A 22,278-nucleotide genomic window follows, 5' to 3' on the forward strand; every position below is an offset into this window, starting at 1 on the left:
AAAAGGGTGATTTACACAACTGAATATTCTCATTCAAGAAGTAAGACTAAGATAGATTTCTAGAAACAAAAGAAATAAACAGGTTTGAATGCTACTGATTAGAATAATGTCTAAGAACTTGTATATATAAGTACATAAATTTACCTAAGAAACACAAATTGCCATTATGACTCAATTGCAGAAAGAGTTAATTCATTAACACAGAACCAGGAAGAGGTTTCAGATAACTACAGTGACTTATGTCAAAATGTATGCCAAGAATATAGCAATTCATTACTGTTGCTTCCAAAACACTCACATTCACATAAATTTCCATGGTCTTTCAATAGGGTATTGAGGTGATTTATAAGGAAGTCCAATTAATTCTAAAGATATTTTAAAATAGTATTAGGAAATTTATTTGAATAAAATTAAATATGAGGTACAGTTTGTTCTCTTCTATTGGCAAAAAAATGAAAAGAAAATAAAAGGATAAAAATTGTAGATCTAAATGGAATCAGTCAGATAATGTTAGTATTGTATACTAAAGTAGAAAATAATAAGAACAAGATGTGTTCAATATTAAGATTTCAAGTTAAAAAGTAGCAATAGCAGAATTATTCTTATAATTGCCTTTTGTTCATATTGTAATGCTATATATTTTTTTCAAATATGTTTTTAATTTTGCAAAAGTTATGGCAAAAACACATACTTGAAAGAAAACGCCCTAGTCTGACTTACCTACAGCCATGTGAACTGCTCAGCTTTACCTCATCTGGAAATAGCTAAATAGTCCAAATCTGTCTGTCTGTCTGTCTGTCTATCTATCTATCTATCTCTCTATCTATCTATCTACCTATCTATCTACATATTTGCATCGATAACAATGTTGAGGGGTAGTCTTTGAGAAGACTCACAAAAAGATTTTCAAAAGAATGGCTTCCCCAAGATATATATTACTGATTTTACATCAAAACATATCAAGTTCATTCTGGACTTCTAGATACTTCTTAATGCCATCTCTAGATCCAACCTTGTTTTAATTTTAAATACAACATAATTTCAGTTGAAATATAAAGAGGCATATCTGGAGCCATTTAAAATGAGATTTAATGTAGAGAAATTATGTGAAAGTTTATTCCACTTCTAATAATTCATCACACAGGAGCTCTTCAGAATCTTTAAAGATCCAGACATTTGGTGGACTTTAAGATGGACTCCAGACAGAAGGTTTTCCAATAAGCTCCCAGAAGTACCATTCTTGGTATTGGCAAAAAGAGTGTACCAACTCCAGATAAACGTATCTTACACCTCAGGTTTTCTATGTAATAACAGATTAACCAACTGATTCAAATTCAGAAAGGTTTTTTCCATTTACAATATAACTAATAATAATTTTACTTCCCTTAAAAACTAGAAAATGTACTCTACCTGATCATATTCACTTTGCAAGCACTAGTATACATCTTTTTAAGCCCACTGACACTCACATTGATTCAAAGAAGAAATAAAAAAATACATCTATATACAAACATCCATTCAAGACCCAGATCTATATAACTGCCCCTTACTTAGACAAAAAATGTCAACAACTTTGGACTCTCTAATTGTATCTGGACATACAATGAACAGTGAGGTAATGTCACTTGAATCTTTTATAAACTAAGTAAGTAAAAAAAAATAAAAAATTCCTTTCTCCTTTTCAGTGCATTGAGAAACAAACCTACAAACAGCTAGATAAAATTAAAACTGACTAAAAATCTTAAAGAAGGTTTAGAAACGTGAGGCACAGGAAAAATATAATAGAATGGACTGGAATGGAACAGAATCACAGAATCACAGAATTGTAGCGGTTGGAAGGGAACTCCAGAGATCATTGATGCCAACCCCTCTGCCAGAGCAGGTTCCCTACACCAGAATACAATAGAATATCTCTTATATAGATTTTATATTCACATAAGATTATTTTTCCTCAGCATGTAGTTTCTATTTGTTCTAGCATTTCCATCACTTTACTTAATTGTTTCTAAAAGGTTCATTCAGCTTTTCCTGTAATTGTCATGGAACCGTTTATAATCTTGTTGATAGTTCTGGAGAGGGAAGGTTAATGTAGAGCTACTGCACCATACACTAAAATCACTAGAGAATCACCATCTGAAATTATTCTCTTTTTAAGTTTTCCAGTACTAACATATCTGTTTTTCTGGGCTTTTCAGTAGGAAAATATTTAGCTTATTATTCAGCAAATATTCCTTTAAGGGAAAGAACCAACATAATTACCACACTGCACTAATGGCATACATGTCTTTTAACAGTTACTGCAGAAATCTGTTGACATGGTGCCAGATACAATAAAAAGCACCAATTAAAAATAAAATCACATTTTAGGGTGACACACCTCTAGACCATTAGTTTTAAGTATGGAATAATTTCACATCTGAGCACAGCTGATTTTAGTAGATTACAGCACGCACTACATTTAGCATGGCTCCAATGTCACTATGGTAACCATTCTGGTTTAAATATAGCTGAATGTGTAGCATCATTACAATTTATCCAATAATCCTTTAAACATTTCTTATAAAACTTCCCATAGCTTCTTCAAACTTTTAGTAGTGACCACAGGAACATATCATAAATTCCACATTTTTCTTCTCATGATAAGATTAAGCATGCTAATAAAAATATCTGCAAACAAACAAACAAACAAACAAACAAAAACCCAACCCCAAAACAGAGAGAAAAAAATGTTCAGATTAAATTCTAGGAAAAAGAAGATTCTTATGATCTTTCTGATTTCAAGCACTACTAGTGATCAATACCATACAAGACCAATGCAAAATATGTATCCTTTGCTTTATACATATTCTTTTACATCACCTATTCTGAGAAATCTTCTGGGGAATGGATATATATATGTAAATGTTATTGTCTGTAAACTACAGAACCATAGAAACACAGAATGTAAAACAATTCCTATACTTATATGTTAAAGTTCAGTAACAAGTGAATTTCTTGGAATACTGCTACAATTATATACTCATGTAGCTATTAGAGCCTATCACATAAAACCAAATGGACAGATTTTTATGTCTTGTAATAAGATTCCATTAGCTCTTCTCTTTCCAGATTTCAGCATTTGCTCCTCAGAACCCACAATAATAAAACATTGAAACTGATGAATGTTGTCCATGTTTCTGCCTGACAGTGAGGCAAATGAGGTATTTACACATTGTATTTCAGAAAGTAAAATATGAGCACTTAAATTATACAAAGCTATTTCAGTGGCTGCTGTTATACAACTTGTGGTCACTTGGAAAAATGGGAAAGTAATTTTGAGACAAAATCCAGTAGTATCCCAGAGCAAAATTTGCTAAGGATGCACATTTTCATTTGACAAAAGTTTTTTTAACTCATCAGATGCTACCTAGAACTTCACAAAATATATTTCATTGCTTAGCATATTATGCCATAAAAATAAAAGTGAGATTCATTAGATCTCCAGAAAGAGCATTCTGAAGATAATATCCATCGGCCACATTTGAGCAGCAGGTCTGCAGTAGTTTTAGGTGTTTGTTATTTTTTTTTTCTCCAAGGCTACACTTTGTAGCAATGGCATATGCTAAACACAAAGCATTCTTCTCAGAGATGAAAACAGTATAAAGCCTCTATATGTTATTTGCAGAAAAATCCTAATAGAAACTGCTAGGTAATTTAATCAGTTAAAATAACTCGTAAGAAGAACTATCATCTTTTACTTGGTACAGAGAAAGAAGTTTGAATATTACAATTACTAATCCTGAATTAATTAAGCCCTAATTATTGCTAATTATTGCTAATATTGCTAAGCCCTAATATTCCTAAACCAAAAATTTTAACGAGTCAAACAAACAAAAAAAAAAAAAAAAAAGAAAGCATGAGTACAGAAATAGAACTGATTTACAGCCCGTTTAGAATAAGATGACATCTATTTGCTCTCTATGTGTTCCTGTTTTTCTACGAGGCTGAATTTTGCTCAAAAAGTACAATATCACGATAAGCCAACCATTCAAGATATAGCATCTGCTAACATACTTGTACCAAGTTAAAATGTAGAACAGCAGTGAATGCTCACTGCTAAGACATTTTACCAATATAACTCTTGAAGATGGAGGAGAATGAAGATTTGGAAAGTACTAGAAAAAGATTATTGTTTTCAGCCCTGGAGGATGAAAAGACACCAAAGTAAAATATCTAACAAAGTAGCTATTACAGATTGAAAGCACAGCTGCCCTTAAATATCTTTTAAAAATACCAACAAAGGAAAGCAGAAACATGGATCTTTACAAAAGCTCTCACTTACCATATTGAAGGTGCTTCTGTTCCACTGATCTCTAAGAAGTCATATCCTTCTTCCAACTGGAAGTCAGTAAAAATCAAAGCAATTGTATCTCCTGGCTCAGCCAATATGGTCCAGGTGCAATCAGCATTATTTTCATACTCTGAAGGGAAGTGAGGACTTGAAATAGTTCCACTTGTTCCACGCAGTGTCCCTCCACATGCTCCTTCAGCTGATGAACAGAATAGTGATTACTAATGCAACTGCACTGTAAATAAATAAAGCATCACCCTGTTTCTGACTTACTGAACCAAGCCTTTCTCTGCTGTGCGTACAGCACCCCCAAATATATACATACAGAGAAAAAAAAAAATCTCTTTCCAAACAAAACAGAAAATTTTCTGGCATTAGATCAACAGATTTTTGGTTTCTGTTCTTTTTTGTTTGATTGATTTTTTTTTTTTTTTTTTTTTTTTACTTCTTTTCTTCAGCTCCAGGACAAACAAGGATAAATTCAGCAGAGACATCTTGTACAAGGTGATTTGAAGAAACCATAGTTTGGTCCTATGAAAGTATCCACAGAGGTAACCTAAGAAACACCTGAGCAGAGAATCACAGAAATTCAGTTTGGCTCCATTGTATGGATTTTAAAATAATTCTAATGTTCTATTTAATTTCTTGGAATTGTAAAGAACTGTAGAAAAAAAATAAATATTCCTATAGATTGAAAATCTCTTCTAATCTAGGAAGCATTAATAAAATCACATAATTCATTCTACATTATTTGTTCTGAATTGGGATGTTTACAGATGGCAAATTTTCAATGCTTTGTTTCCAGATGGAATTTCTAAGGTTCACATGTCATCAGCTAATAATATTTTTTCTATTTTATGGTTATTAGCTAAATTTTAAAAATAGAGCATAATAATCTTTTGTTCAGTCTGGAATGATGTTCAATATGCTTACAAAACAGAGTTTGACAGATTTTGCTGTTCCCCCAAGATTTTATTGAAAGCTTTGAAAATCTTCTGAGTGTTACTAACACTGAGCATTAAAACAATTAAAAACAAATAGATAATGATAAAAAAAAACCAGTACACACAACCCATGCAATTCATAGATATAAAAAGTTAAAAATTCATTAAGTAGGTTTCAGTGTGTTATAATGTGGCTATGGAAGCTATAGCAACAGCAACTAAAATATTTCTGCATAGGTGAATGATCAGAAGATAAATGTTTCATTTTTACCCATTTTATCATCTCTGCTTACTGCTATTATCATTAGGCATTATTTACATAATATAAGTGCATGTGAAGATTTAAAAACAAACATCTTGACAAGGTGCATGACACAAGGAACTTACAGTCTAATTAGAATAATAACTGAATAGCTAATTAAGGTAGCATAAGAATAGGAGTAGAATTGCTCCTTTCAATCACAGTTGAAAGACTGTCAGTGAAAATGAGTTATAAGGGAAGATATGAAGGAAAAAGGATTCATTTGAATCAAAGGAAGAAGAAAACTGGCTGGACATTTTAAAAAGGAGACTACTGAAAAAGGGCAAATAGATAATAAAGGACAAAAATTAAAGGGAGGACTGGGAGCAAATCAGAAACAGAATATTTTATTTAATACTTAAGCACTCTAAAGGACAATGGTGTGACTAAAAAGGAGAAAAGATTCTGAATAGATTCAAAAAATAATCTTTTTTTTTCCTTTTTTTTTTTTTTTTTTTTTTTTTTCAATTATTTGACATAAATCAGAGAATCATGGCTTGGGTTAGAAGGGATGTGGAAGATAATCTAGTTCCAACCCTTGCCATGTACAGGGCTACCATCCACTAGATCAGGCTGCCCAGAGCCCCATCCAACCTACCTTTGAATGTCTCCAGGTATAGGGCCTCCATAGCTCTTCTGGGCAGCCTGAGCCAATGCTTCGCTACCCTCTGAGTGAAAAATCTCTTCCTAACATCTAAGCTAAATATCCTTTCATTTAGTTTAAAAACATCCCTCCTTGTTCTATCTCTATCTACTCGTGTAAAAAGTTGGTCTTCCTCATGCTGATAAGTTCCCTCAAGTACTGGAAAGCCACAATGAGATCTCCTCACAGCCTTCTCTAAGCCCAGCTCCCTCAGCCTGTTCTCACAAGAGAGGTGCTCCAGTTCTCTGATTATCTTTGTGGCCCTTTTCTGGACCCAGTCCAGCAGCACTATCTGTCAGGAACCCCAGACCTGGATGCAGTACTCCAGATGGGGCCTCACAAGGACAAACTGGGGGGGAAATACCTTCCCTTAACCTGATGACCACTGCCCTTTTGATGCTGCCCAGGATACAGTTGGCTTTCTGGGCTGCAAACAGACAATACTGTTGGCTCGTGTCAAGATTTTCATTCATTTTTCATTTACTCAAACCCCGAAGTCCTTCTCTACAGGGCTACTCTTAATGACTTCTTCTACCAGTCTGTACACATATCTGGGATTGCCCCAGTCTTGCACTTGGCCTTGTTGAATGTCATTAGATTCACAAAGGCCCATTTTTCAAACCTGTCTAGATCCCTTCAGATGGCATGCTTCCTTCTGTTGTGTCAACTGCATGACTCGGCTTAGTGACATCAGCAAACTTGCTGAGGGTGTACTCAAACCCATGGGCTAGGTCTTTGATAAATATGTTAATAAGTACTGATCCCAGGACTGATCTTTGGATAATACCACCCGTGATCAGCCTCCACATGGACACAGAGCCATTGACTAAAAGCCTCTGGCTGTATACATCCAGCCAATTCTTTATCAACACAGTAGTCCAGCCTTCAAATATGTATCTCTCCAATCTAGAGATGAGAATATGGTATGTAAATGTATACATCCTTAGCTACCACAAATTTGATAAAAACTTCATAATTTGTTGGAACACAAACAGAGGAGGGCAGTTCTTTTCACTAAATATAATGTCTTCTTGTCTGGGCCCTGTTATTTTTTTTTCTTCTCATTCAGTTCCTGGCCTGCAGTTCAGTGCATACTGAAAGAGCCATTGTGCCACTGATGGAATAGGCAAGTGGGAAACTTAAAGAACTCATGCATAAAGTCAGAGATCAGAGTTAAATTCCTGATGCACAATACATTTAAAGATAAGAATTTTAAAATTATATAATATATAATAAGAAAGGAAAATTATGATTTGTTATCCAGTAATATCTAAAATTATGTTTTCTTCCATTTTTATTTTAAACTTTGTAGTTTTAAAGCACTTCACATAAGATCATCAACAGAGCAAAGAACAAATTAATTTCATACATATTCTGCCAATATTTCAGTACAGAACGTAACAGCTAGTTATTGATTTTCACTGTGGTCATCATCCATATTAGAGTTTGTGTGAACCCTTAAACAACAAAAACTGCTGATTTCCACCTCTATTTTTCAAGTTTTACACTTGTTCATGCTTTGCCATAATTGTGCATACTTATGTACTTAGTTAGCTAGTTATTTTAGGAATCAAAATAAAAGAATAGTTAGGATAGGAGTTCCAGTTAATAAAAGCGTATAGGTTATATCTGTACCTTTGAAAGACAGAAGGGATTATTTTCTCACCCATATACTTAGTTATCCACATATTTCCTCCGTATTCTTAATTATCCATATACTTCCTAGGTTGTCCGAAATGCTTTGGTACTGGGTATGTGCCATTACATTTTGCTATGACAACATTTTCAGTGACATCATCTCCCATTGTGCTTAAACTGGCATTAAGTAACATATTAGTGGGAATTTCAGTACTACCCATTATTTATGCTGCACTGCACTGTACTAAGCTTTGAGCAGTAAAGCTTTGACTTTTACAGCTGACAAGGAAGGCTATGTAGCTAATTATTTCTGGTAATCACATACAGAAGTCTAAATTTATACACTGTACACTATCAACAAAAAATGGAGGATCTCAGTCTATTCCACCTATCTGCCCTGGAGCAATGCATTGCTTTTTAATCAATTCAAGAACAGCATTTCTATGATATCTGCAAGGAACCAAATTAGCACAGAAGTGGAAAGCAGATATTAGTCAGGTAGGAACATATAAATCTGTATTGCCACTGACATATGTTTTATGTTCCAAAAGCCTATGGTTTCCAGGTTTCCTCATACGGAGACAGCATCCACTCTGAGGCAACCAAACTGTTGAATGCTGTAACACAATAAGTCACATAAGAGTTAGCATAGGCAGGCAGGATGTGCCAACACTACTTTTGGGTAGAGTTTGGCCTTTTGGGCATAAGTTGTGTTTCACCAGCAGGCCTGAGAGCTAGTTCACCTCTTGGATTAATCACTCTCCTTGGCCACAGTTTTCTCTATTTGATGCTTCTGTGAAGCTAGGACATTGCATGGAAATCTTAATGCATTGCTGTGCTAGAAGCAATTTTATAGGATATACTGCTTCAGGTTTCAACAATTCAGACTCTTAAGTGATTAACAAATTGGTTGTTAAAACATGCAAGTAATTAATTCTAAGCACTCATGGTTATTTTGAAGTTATGAGCAACTGCACAAACTGCTGTTTCTATCAGTGTAAATGACTACTTGAAGTGTAAAGCTACAAATATTTGGATCTCTCAGTGGTAAGATTTAAGTGCTTGAAACTAAGAAAACATGCATATTAGATCAAGTGTGCATGCAAACTCATATGGCTTGCACCACTTGAAAATAAAATACATACAGGAAATACAAGTAGTCTAGATAAAACAGTAACAAATATATCATAGAATCATCAAATCATGGAATGGCTTAGGCTGGAAGTGACCTTAAAGATCACCTAGTACCAATGCCTCTGCCATGTACGGGGCTGCCACCCACTAGATCGGACTGCCCAGGACCCCATCGAACCTATCCTTGAATGCCTCCAAGTATAGGGCCTCCACAGCTCCTCTGGGCAATCTGAGCCAGCACCTCACTACTCGCTGAGTGAAAAATTTCTTCATAACGTGTAAGCTAAATATCCCTTCATTTACTTTAAAACCACTCCTCCTTATCCTGTCACTATCTACTTGTGCAAAAAGTTGATCCTTCTCCTGTTGATAAGTTCTCTTAGGTACTGGAAGGCCACAATGAGATCTCCTCAGAGCCTTCTCTTCTCCAGGCTGAACAAGCCCAGCTCCCTCAGCTTGTCCTCACAAAAGAGGTGCTCCAGTCCTCTGATCGTCTCTGTGGCCTTCCTCTGGATCTGCTCTAACAGTTCTACATCTTTTTGTGCAGGGCACCCCCAGTAGGGACACAATACTCCAGGTGGGTCCTCACAACAGCAGTGCAGAGAGGGACAATCATCTCCTTTGTCACAGAATCACAGAATCACAGAATCACCCGGGTTGGAAGGGACCTCAAGGATCATGTAGTTCCAACCCCCTGCCTGGCAGGCCCACCAAACATACACATTTAGATCAGGTTTCCCAGGACCCCATCCAACCTGGCCTTGAACACGTCCAAGGATGGGGCATCCACAACCTCCCTGGGCAGCCCGTTTCAGGGCCTAACCACTCTCCTAGTAAAGAACTTCCCCCTAACATCCAACCTAAATCTTCCCTCCTTCAACTTGGATCCATAGTTGTCCTGCTAGCCATAATTCTTTTGATGGTGCCCAAGATGCAGTTGGCATTCCAGGCTGCAAGTGCATACTGTTGGCTTGTGAAGATGCATATACAAATAAAAAGAATCACTATGTAATTACTGCAGATAATGAAAAATATTACTTTTTTTCTGAAAATCATATATCCTATTTTTTTTTTTTATGTTGGCCCACAACATCTAAGGTTGAGATATGGCAGTAGAGGCTGAACCTTCCCACCAATATACTATTTACTTTTGTTGCCATTTAATAAACAGCAGAGGGGCAGTCTGACAAAATGGTGTCTGGCATGAAAGTGCATATGAAGCAAGAGTGTGTAAGAGAATTCCTCATGTGGAAAAAATTGTACCCATTGACGTCTATTGATGCCTGGTGAAAATTTATGGAGACCAAACAGTGGATGTGAGCACAGTGAGGTAGCGGATAGTGTGTTTCAACAGTGGCAACAAGAATATGAAGGACAAACCACATTCTGGAAATGCACAACTGTCACACCATGAAATGCATTTCAACCAGTTAAGTCACACGAATCAGCAGATTATGATCGCGAACTCTGCAGAGAGCGAATATCAGCTTCAATATGTTGAAAATGATGACAGTAACATTGTAATATTGCAAAGTTTGCACCAAGTGGAGCACACCAGTGTTCACAGGAACAGAAAGAACACCATATGCAAGTTTATCAGGTGCTACTGAACAAGTAAGAGGCAGAAGGTGATAGTTGATTAGTTGGCTAAGTCAGTCAACTAATTAACCATCAAAGGATACAGTTTTACTTGCTCATATTCAATCATGCTTTAGTCTTGTATAGATCTTATTTGATAATTATAGGACAAGGAGGAATGGTTTTAAACTTAAACAGGGGAGATTAAGGCTACATGTTAGGAAGGAATTCTTTATTCAAAGCATAACGAAGCATTGGAACAGGCTGCCTAGAGGAGCAGTGGATGCCTCATCCCTTGAGGCATTCAAGGTCAGGTGGGATGAAACTGGGCTGCCTGATCTAGTGGATTACAACTCTGCCCAAGGAAAAGAAGTTGCAACTAGGTCTTTAAGGCCTCTTCCAACCCAAAACATTCTACGACTCCATTATTTATTTTGGATAGTTAAAAGCCAAACACTGTCCTTTTCTGTGTTTTAAGAACTGGAAACATGTCAAAAAATTACTTTGTCTTTCCTATAATTACTTTGATCTAGATATATTGTAGCACAGATGAGTGTCTATCAATGTGCCTCAGTTTCTCAGTTTCTTCTTTTGCTGTTGATGATCTCCAAATTAATTAAATAATCTTTAACCCATGCATCTGAGATGAATTTTCTTTCTCTCTCTGGGCTTTTCAAAGGAAACTTCAAAATAATTCTGATTTCAAGTACAGTGGGATTTTGTAAAAATTGCAGAAATTATCATGGTTAGTTAATGTCATGGTTTTGTAATTTTTGCTATTGGTATTCCACATCATAACAACATGCAAAGCACGGGTAATTAAAGAGTTAATAGTCCAGATACCTGGATCTCAAAAGAGAAGAAGAACTGCATATCCCAGAGCACCTCATGACCAGAGAGGAAGGTACATCATGGAAATCACGGGATCTAGTCCATTAATTTTTTTTTGTTGTTTTTTTGCTTTTGCTCACTGCCTGGCAGAGAGGGGGACGCTTTCAAGCCGTATGCTTTTCAGGTTTGCTTGGTTTCAGAAAATTCTCTCTCCCTCTTTCTCCTATTTTATTTGATTTATTAGTCTCAATTTCAATTAAATTGTATTACATTGCGTTATCTTGCATTCCAATATCATAGTTAGTAAAATAAGTTTACCTCCTTAGATTGTTGCCACAGTTCTGCTTTTGTTTCTTTTTTTCCTTGAGCACAGCTCCCATCTCCCTACCCCTTTTCTTTTTCCCTTCCCATTTTTGGGGGCCAGTGGGCCCATGGACTTACTGCTCCCCTATCACAGGCATAGATCCATCTACTTAACTGCGTGACAGTTACCAACTAACCTGGCAGAAAAGTTCAGCTACTGACAGTACGTTTGAGCAAACAGAATCCAAACCCCAACTCTGCTACAATTACTTTGCAAAAAAATGTGATTTTAAAAAAGGATAGCAAGCTTTAGATTTTTGACAATCATAAATTTGTAATCTCATCCACTGTCCTACAGAAATAAAAGATCTGGATATTTTGTAAAGATTCTTTTCAATTAAGCATCGTAAACTCTTTTCTGGTGATATGATAATTCTTCACCAGAAGAATTCTTCCTCTGTTTTTTTTTTTTTCTTTTTCTTTTTTTTAAACACTGAACGGATTCCCTAAAATAACAATCTACAACAAATTAATAGTTGAGTCCTCTTTTGAGAATTTTGAAGCAAAAAGGGAGAATGTTGAATGCTTTAAGGACAAACTAATGAGTTTTGCATGTTTCACTTACATTTTTTTATTAACTAGGAACTTTAATCCAGTTATTTCCAAAAGTTCACGTGTAGTTATGCAGTCCTTCATCATTATGACTGTCTCAGAGATTTTTGTTTCATTCTTACTAACTTGTATCTATCTGGACATAGTGGTTTATATCTGACCTCATAATGCAGGTGGAAGTGTGAACAGCATGATGAACTTCAATTTCAACTTGATAGGTGTTTAAAAATATCAGTTCTGAATCTCTGTATTCAGTTTTCTTACTCTATCATTAATCATAAAATCTTCTCTTCCTTTATCTATTCTAACACCTTCATTATATATTATTCATTATTCATTATATATTAATCACTTCTCCAATAATTGATTTAAATCTTAAACCTATTACTTGATGCTTGTGTACATTTCTGACATGTAGTTCACATTACTTGGTCATTTTATTCTTATAAAATACGTAGTGTAATATATTACATGCTCTTCTTGTAGCTATTTTCACTGTGTGAAAAAGCTTACAATTATGATGTTGCTAATCCAATTTGTATTCCTAATGTTAGCATCAAAAAAATCAAGTTTCATATAACTATAATCAACTAGAGATCCTCAGAATTATTGAGAATTGAGAATGTAATCATACAAAGTTCTTCTTAGAAGTAGCCACATACGATAAACAACTATTAGTGAAGTTACTACCAAGAATGAAATTGATTTTCAAAATATTTCAGGATTTACAGCAAAATACTGCAACCCCAAGATGAAAGAAGACACTGTGACACTGATACAGCAGTTAAGATAGAGACAACAAAGAGTTTTTCACATTGCAGGGCAAAAAAGCAGAAGAATTTACATGGATCACTGAATGATACACCTTGTCAATTTTTTTTAAGACAATAAATTTGTAAACCATTTTCTTCCCATAAATTCTTGGTTTTGAACTTTTCATTTGTTGTTGTTTTGTTGTTGCTTTTTTTTTTTTTTTTTTTTCCCTATCTTTTTCAGTTTGGAAACTGCCATAATTTTACACACAAAAATAATTGTTTATTGAGGGACATAAACAAACAAACAAACGTTTTTACACGCAAATGATCAAAATGGTCTAAAAATGAAACTGGCTAAATCATCCTGACCTCTGATCAGAATTCATTATAAGCCATCACAGTGCAGTTCTGTCTCATTACTCTCTGCAGGGCTATACTGAGTAGAAGACAGAAAGCAATATTATAGATACAAGAATGAATGCTGTATCTATCTTCCTTAGAGTTAGTAATTCACTATAATTTTTTCTAGTAGAAACAGCAATTGCTCAGTTGGATAATGTATAAATTACTCAACACCAGCTTCTTAATGTTTCTTAAAATATTAAGCAACAAAATTGCAGAAAATTGCCATTTGCCAGCATCAGTTAAACACGCAACAAAGAATAAGGATGCTATTATTTTATATATATTACATATATATAAATATATATAATATTTTTATATTATATTTATAATATATATATAAATAATGTAGCTTTGTTTTTAATCTTCTGTATTATCTTGAATGGCACAGTGGAATGATTCTATGATTTACATTAAAATTTGCTTTCATGAAAATGCCTTGAAGAAAATGGTAGCATTCTCTTCCCAAATACATAGAGAATAGAAAGGACTATTGGACTTGGAAAGGGTCCAGAGGAGGGCGACTAAGATGATCAGGGGGCTGGAGCACCTCCCCTATGAGGACAGGCTGAGGGAGTTGGGCTTGTTCAGCCTGGAGAAGAGAAGGCTGCGGGGTGACCTCATTGCAGCCTATCAATACCTGAAGGGAACCTACACCCAGGAGGGGAGTAAACTCTTCAAAAGGGCTGACAATAGCAGGACTAGGGGAAACGGATCCAAGTTGAAGGAGGGAAGATTTAGGTTGGATGTTAGGGGGAAGTTCTTTACTAGGAGAGTGGTTAGGCCCTGGAACGGGCTGCCCAGGGAGGTTGTGGATGCCCCGTCCTTGGACGTGTTCAAGGCCAGGTTGGACGGGGTCCTGGGCAACCTGATCTGAATGTGTATGTTTGGTGGCCCTACCAGGCAGGGGGGTTGGAACTACATGATCCTTGAGGTCCCTTCCAACCCGGGTGATTCTGTGATTCTGTGATTCTATGACTAGCCCCTTCTATGTCTGTATGTTCCAGAATGATAAAATTAAATAAATAAGGAATGCCCAACATCCATCATAAATTTCACTCCCCACATGAATTGAAAAACAAATCCACTAAGGCAAAGTTTCAGTGTACAGAAATCAATTATTAAGAAATTGTTTAACTATTGTGCTATGATTTGCATTTCTTGGCAGAAGCTACACCAAAGTATTTGCTTTCATAGAAGTTCTGTATTAGCTGTAGATCCCCATTTGAATTTTTATTAACAGGGTAAATTCACAAAATTACAAATCATGTGCAAAATTTCTTTCCTGCTAGAGAGCTATGTATGTACAGGGTCATATTTCCTGTACTTACATCAGTAAACACTACCAAATAGGGCATCATCTACAGAAAGAGAACAGATTTTTAGTAGACACTGATGATACTATGAACTTATACCATTATTTTTTTTCTGAATCCTGCTCACTACATCTTACTAGAAGGATAACGTCACATTTAAGATCAGACAACAAAAAGGTTAGAAAAAATGTTTTCTTATGACATTCAAAGCATTGATTAAAAAAGTTCTTTACTGCATACTGATTGAAATCGAATGCAAGCAGTAGACATGAAAAACCAAATCTCTGTTTCTTTCATGGTTATTATCTCTTGTATTTTCTTTTTAGGACAAATGCTTATAAAATAGTTTCTGTGAGGAACTGTATTAATAGCTGAATCAGTCACAATCATAGAATCATAGAATGGGCTGGGTTGAAAAGGACCACAATGATCATCGAGTTTTAACCCCCCTGCTATCTTTAGGGTCACCAACCAGTAGACCGGGCTGCCCAGAGCCACATCCAGCCTGGCCTTGAATGCCTCCAGGGATGCAACAAACCTTTACAAATTATTACAGAAGACAAATGCTATCCTTTGTTAATGAACCACAGTTGAGTCAACCACATACCTACCCATAATATTGCTGAGGGAGAATTTGAGCAGTAAAGGTTGTTGACATTACTCTGGGATAAGGCTGATAGGCACAGAAGCCCACAGGAGTTCTTGATGCAAGGGGAAAAGCTCAGGCAAGATTGTCATATTCCTTCAGAACACTCAAACAAGCAACTTGCTCAGCAACAGGGCTTTGAGCTATTTGACAACAGGATCTTCTCCAAGGAATGAAAACTGCAGGAGAGACACAAGCTCTGCCTGGCAAAATAGTGAGGAGAGCTCCAAACTAAGTTCATCATGGATACAGGTCAAAACCTACAAAGTGAATGGGAGAACAGGCCCAGAGTATACCACATGGGGCAGGGCAAAGTTAGTCTATTTATTTTCTCCTTGGACAGTAACATGACTGGAAGCTCAGTTCATGTGCCTGTGCACAAAAATTTGTCACATGGGAAGGAAGCACACTGGACAAACTGGAAGTACACACAAAACTGTGGTGTCACTGAGATTACAGAGTTAGTAGGAAAGCTCACCTGACTGGAGTGCTGTGATGGATGGACACAGGCTTTTAGTCAAAGTGGAAACAAAAGGAGAACCTGTACCCCATGCAAAGTAGGACCTTGAATGAACAGAGGTTTGCTGTACAGAGACGGAGAAGCCAATAGGGAAGTCATGTTGAATGTTTACTACGGACATTAAGTGTTAAGAAGATCAAGAAGAAATGATTAAAACTTTAAATTACTAAGCTTCTCAACCACATATTCAGGTTCTTACTGAAGACTTTAATCACCTCAACATCTCTATGGATGGCAGCACAGCAACTGGCAATCAATCCACTAGATTCCTGAGTTCACTGGGAAGAATTTTATTTTTAATGCAGGCATTGGACAAAGGAATTAGGTGTAGAAACAAAGAACAAATCAAAGAAGTGATACTCAATGCCAGCTGCAGTTCTAATAACTACAAGTTGAAAATCCTGAGAGATATGAGGGAGGCAAGTAATATGATAAACTCCTTGGAGCTCAGCAGAACAGATTTTAACTTGCTTGTGAAGTGGTAGACTGGCTCTCATGGGATAATGCCTTGAAGAGCTAGAGGGCCCAGGGGAGCTTGTTTGACTTCAAGGGCAGCTTCCTCAAAGCTCAAGAGTGATCCATCTCTTTCTGTACATAAATGAGTAGTCATAGAAGGAGGCTGCTGAGGGCTGAATAGGGAATTCCTGACTGAGGTACTTTATCTCAAATGCAAAACAGTGGCATACAAAAGGTGAAAGAAGGGACAAGCTACTCAACAGGAACATAGAAGTATTGCTGAGAAATATGGAGATAAAAGGAGAAAGGTCAAAATTTAGAAGAAATGAAACTTGCGAGGAACGTGAAGAGAAGGTATTCTGGAAACCATTCTATATGCATTTCTACTTCAAAAGGAAACTGAAGGACATGGCAGAGGCTGCACTCAGGGTTCTGAATTCACAATACCACTGAGATGTTTTGGGGAGAAAACTAGTAATCAAAACAGCAGGAACAATTTAGAGACTACACAAATAAATGGTGTGTGTGGAATTTCATGCTACTTAACAGTATGCATCCAGGAGCTCTTGGTCTGCCGCAGTATAAAGCTGCTGTTTAACATCTTCCAATGGCAGTAAAGATCAAGCGTGATTCACAGTGACTGGAGAAAAGATATGTATTTATTTCTGGTTTCCAAAAAAGGCAAGAACAACTCTAGCAACTGCAGATCTCTCAAGCTCACATCAGATCACCAAAAGATTATAAAGAATGCCTTTATGAAAATCCTTCCCAAACACATGAAGCACAAGTAAGTGACTAGGAAAAGACAGCTTTTGTCAGTGCAAAACTTCAGGAGAACGAACTTCAGGTTAAGGAATTGTTGGACGAGTTCTCCTCAGAAGAAGTCCTTAGAGACAAAGGAGTGGAACAAGGCTGGCTACTCTCAGAAAGATGCCTTTCTGAGAGCACAAGCTCTCCACCTCTCAGAACAAGAAAGCAGACAGGGAAAGTAGGAAATCAGCATGGTTTGGAAAGGACTTGTTGGACAAACTGAGGGAAAAGAAGGGAGAGTACAGGCAGCAGAATTAAGGACGTCACCAGGGAAAAAACACAGGAATGCTGAATGAACATATAGAGATGGAATTAGGACAGACAAGGCACAGATGGAAGTGAACTTGGCAAGGGATGTTAAAAACATCAAGAAGGGATTCTACAGGTGCATAAATCAGAAGAGACAGGCCAAAGAGAGCATACTTCCTCTGATAAATGAGAAAGGAGAACTGGTTACAACTGATACGGAGAAGGCTGAGGTACTCAATGAGTTACTTGCCTCAGTCTTCACTGGCAGCCAGTATTCTCACATCCCTGATCTTGAACCTCTATGTGGGAACTGGGGGAGAAAACTCTTCCCTAGTGTAAGAGAAGAGCAAATCTGAGAACACCTCATGAGACTGAATGTGTACAAGTGTGACTGTGGGGTCGGACTACAGGCATGTCAGGGACCTAAAGGAGCTGGTTGATGTGGTTACCAAGCCAGCCTCCATCATATTTGAAAAGTCATGACTATCAGGCAAAGTCACTGGGGACTGGAAAAAATAGAAACGTCATTCTAATTTAAAATAAATGGAGGAAGGGAGATCCAGGGAACAACATGCTGGTGAACCTCACCTCTGTGCCTGGGAAGATCATGGAACAGATCATACTGAAAGGCATGTTAAGGTACAGAATTACAGAATGGCCAGCGTTGGAAGGAACCTCAATGATCATGAATCTCCAGCCCCCCCTGCCACATCCACATGCAGGGCCACCAACCTGCACATCTAATACTAGACCAGGCAGACCAGGGCCCCATCCAATCTGGCCTTGAACACCTCTAGGGATGTGTCATCCACAACCTCTCTAGGCAGCTTGTTCCAGCACCTCACCACTCTCTGTAACGAACTTAAGGCATATGAAAGATGAGCTCATGATCCAAGACAGACAGCACAGCTTCACCAAAAGATCACACCTGATCAATCTGTTGGCCTTCTGTGATGGAATAACAGCATCGGTGGGCAAAGGGAATGCAACACTCAACTGCAATTCTGCGTCCAATTTTGGGACCCCACACACAGGAAAGATGTGGAGCTTTGGAAGAAGGTCCAGAGGAAGGCCACAAAGATACCCGGAAGGATGGGACACCTCTGCTATGAAGACTAGCTGAAGGAAATGGGCTTCAGTACAGTCTGAAAAGGATAATTCTGTGCAGAGACCTTTCTGCAGCCTTTCAGTATTTAAAGAGAGTTTACAAACATGAGGGAAATCAACTTTTTACATGGGTAGATAGTGATGGATTAAGATTAATGGTTAAGATTAATGGATTAATGGTTTTAAAGTAACGGAGAGAAGATTTACATTAGACGTCAGGGGAAAGTTTTTTGTTTTTTACTGAGGAAGTGATGAGATGCTGGAACAGGTTGCCCAGAGTGATTGTGAATGACCCATCCCTGGAGGTGTTTAAGGCCAGGCTGGTTGGGGCCTGGGGCAATATGATCTAGTACTTGATCTAGCAATAGGCAACCCTGCCTATGGCAGGGGGATGGGAAGTTGATGATCATCGAGGTCCCTTCCAACCCAAGCCATTTTATGATTCTATGAAATTATTCTTGGCCAGCCTGATCACCTTCTCCGAGGAAAAATTTTCACAACACTGTTCCCCACTGTATCCCTGTAGCCAAATTTAGAGCATAAGGTTTGGATTTGCATGAAAAACTGACAAGACCATCAGGTCAGTTGTCAGAGGCCAATTGTTCAAACTCAAGCTAGTGGTCAGTTTATTGCAGCATTCCCCGGTATTCCAATTGGGGATGAATTTATATAATATTTTCATCATGGATCTGAAGTACAGGATTGAATGCATCCTGAAGAAGCTTGCAGATGGCACCCTGTAGGGCATGACTGATACTTAGACAAACTTATACAAGAAGGAAGAACAAGCAGAGAGGAATCTCATTAAATTCAGAAGAGAAAATTTCTGCAGCTTGAACAGGATCATGCCATTCAAAAATACTTGCTAGGTTGCAACTCTGACAAAATTGTTTAGTGAAGCACAAGCTGAGTCAGCAGTACACTTCTGCAGCAATGAAAACTAGCCTCTTACTGGGTTGCATGAGCAAGAATATAGCCAGCATCTGAAGAGAAACTATTAGCTTATCTGTTTGACACTAGTGTGGCCTTGTCTGGAATACTGTGTCCAATATCCTACAGTCCAAAAATGTATTAACGAACTAGAAAAACCTATATAAAGGTACTAAAATGGTTAAGAAGTTGAAGAACATAATGCATGAGGCTATAAAATTAGGGAAACAGACTTATCCAGCCTGGACAAAAGAGACTGTGAAAAGATCTAATTGCAAATTTTAGTATAGGAAAGATGAAACCAGAAACTTCTCACAGGTCCAAAACAGGGAAAAAGGAAATTGACATAATCTGTAAAAAGTTAGATCCAAGTGATGCACAATGAAACTACTCAACAACTGCTGAATGATGCCACATGCCAGTCACATCCTGAGCAGAGAACAGCCCCACCCCACCCCCCCACCTCCCAGTACTAGTCAATTTCCTCAGTTAAACTGTTCAGCATGATAATATGGTACAAGTCATTTCTCTGGCCAGTTTATGTCATTTGTTCTCATTCTATCCCCTCCCAGCTCTTTGTGATCCTCCAGCTCCTCACTGGCGAGTCAATACGAGAAACTGAAACATCTTTGACTTTAGTGTAAGACTGCTTTGAAACAACTAAAACATATTTGTGGTGTAAATGTAATCCTCATCCTAAATCCAAAGCACAGCACCATACTAGCTACTAGGAAGAAAATTATCTCACAAAAAAACAGGTTAGTTAAACAAACAACCTATCTAAAAATAAATTTACTTTGTTTGCTGTTTAATAGATTCTTGATATTTTAAAGATATTTCATGTCTTATATTTTACCTCTGCAAAAAGGAACTGGAAAATCCCACGATGCACCATTTCCAGGACTCACAATACATGTCAACATGGCATGGCCTTCTAAGATGTAACCAGAGATACAGCTATATCGGATTTTATCTCCAATGTTGAATCTTGTTCCATGAAGTACTCCTTTAGGTATTTCTCCTGGGTTGCCACATGTATGACTAGGTAACACTGTTAAAAAAAAAAAAAAAAAAAAAAAAAAAAAAAAAAAGATTTTGATGAAGTTTGCAGAAAGAAGTAATAAATACTGGGCAAACAATTGTCACTAAATAGTTGCTTTAATTTTTGTTTTAAACAGTATTCTTAACACAAATAAAGTGAAATGTATTATATTTTTGAACAAAGAGCAAACGCTCCTAAAAGAAAAGGAAGTTTCATTTGCATCATTCTTTTATGAGACAAATCTCAAAATATTCTATAAATATTAACTACATAACAAAAGCCATCTAACCCTCTAATGAAAGATGAGATAGATGAATATTCTACCAATGCAGCTGATTGAAATAGTAAAGTTTCTATGCATTATAGAACTACTTAAGGTTGAGAGAGTACCTACCAAAACTAGAAACAAACAATATTATACTCAACTTCTTTTTCTGCTGCTTCAACAACCTTTAGAGAATAGGATATTTATTTGGATTATGCTCAACCACACAGAAGAGAAAACTGAAGTACAACCCACATGTATGAGAATGAATACATATAAAATTCCTTACACTAAAGGAAAGATTTTAAGACATGGAAATATTTGGAAGAATACAGAGAGTAATTTGCCTTCTAAAAAGTTGACACCAATGATCCATTAGATTCTACAGCTATGCTTTATATCCTATATACTACTCTCTCTTTGCAATTTTTCTCCTTTAAGCTCCTCTAGTCATGGTAGGTTAATGGAGGTAATTTTGCAAAACAAGTCAAAACAAATTTTTTTGCATGGTTTGGACATAGGAGAGTGCCTACATTTGAAATAAGAGTCTCTTTTGCCTTTATATTCAAGTCAAAACGCTTTTTAAAAACACTATACAACAAGGTAGTTTCGTCCTTATGCAGCAAAATTTAAACAACATAGAGCTCAGCAGTTTTTATTATTCATGCTACCAAAAAACAATTTATTCAAAAATACAATGATTTCTGATAAAATACAGTCCCAATGAAGGACTATCAAGGCAGACCTGCATCGCTATTACACATAACTGGCAACGGCTAATCGGTGAAACTGTATTGCAACAAGCTAGGCTTGTGTCTTTGTACAGGTAAGTTTTTTTCTTCCTTTTCTTACCACTGCATCTGTCAAGAAGCCCCAGAAAAAAAATGGAATTTGGCATCCTGAAACCAGCATGCATTTTGCCATAACCTCCTAAGAAACAGTAAGAGATGAGTGATCTGAGAATGACAGCCACGTTCAATAATACATGTGCTAGTTCACAGGATTTCACCACTTGTCAAGATCAAGCATTTAACTACATTATTTATGTGCTTTTCTAAAATTTTCATTGAAGTATATTGAGGTAGCTCCAGTATTCCCTTTGCATACATTTAACTGTTTCTAATCTGGACCTAAAACGAATTATCTTTTGAAGGTTTGTAACAAAAATAATTTTATTTTTGGATTATGACAGTATGAGCCAAGCAAAGCTATCATATGTAAATGTTACGTAAGTTCATTATTGCCAAGTTTTTAGCAAAAGAGTCCTATTTTTCTGGGGTTAGCGGAGTTTACTTTCAACAGGATTGAGAATCTGCAGTCTCCTCCTTAAGGAAGCAAGGTGAATCGCTAATGTTTGAACTGTGAAATCATTTGATGTTTATTATATACTAAGAAGAATTTCAGATTATGCTGCATTAAAACACTGAGACTAGTGGCTTTTTAGATTTACACACCTTGTTAGAATA

General features: G+C 36.7%; 1 protein-coding gene across 3 annotated transcripts in view; it reads right to left on the reverse strand.

Moving 5' to 3' along the window:
• Positions 1–22,278, reverse strand: part of CSMD1 (CUB and Sushi multiple domains 1) — a 994,481-nt gene that overhangs the window by 443,784 nt on the left and 528,419 nt on the right. For 2 of the 3 annotated variants that reach the window (XM_048936946.1, XM_048936944.1), the window contains exons 4-5: positions 20,362–20,556; positions 4,322–4,529 (exon numbers count right to left, since the gene is read on the reverse strand). The exons of the other annotated variant lie outside the window; for it this stretch is intronic. In XM_048936946.1, the coding sequence (XP_048792903.1) occupies positions 4,322–4,529; positions 20,362–20,556 (403 nt within the window). The remainder of the gene's footprint in view (positions 1–4,321; positions 4,530–20,361; positions 20,557–22,278) is intronic. 3 annotated transcript variants of the gene reach the window in all.

Source organism: Lagopus muta, chromosome 2, assembly GCF_023343835.1.
Source record: "Lagopus muta isolate bLagMut1 chromosome 2, bLagMut1 primary, whole genome shotgun sequence".
Classification (NCBI taxonomy): domain Eukaryota; kingdom Metazoa; phylum Chordata; class Aves; order Galliformes; family Phasianidae; genus Lagopus; species Lagopus muta.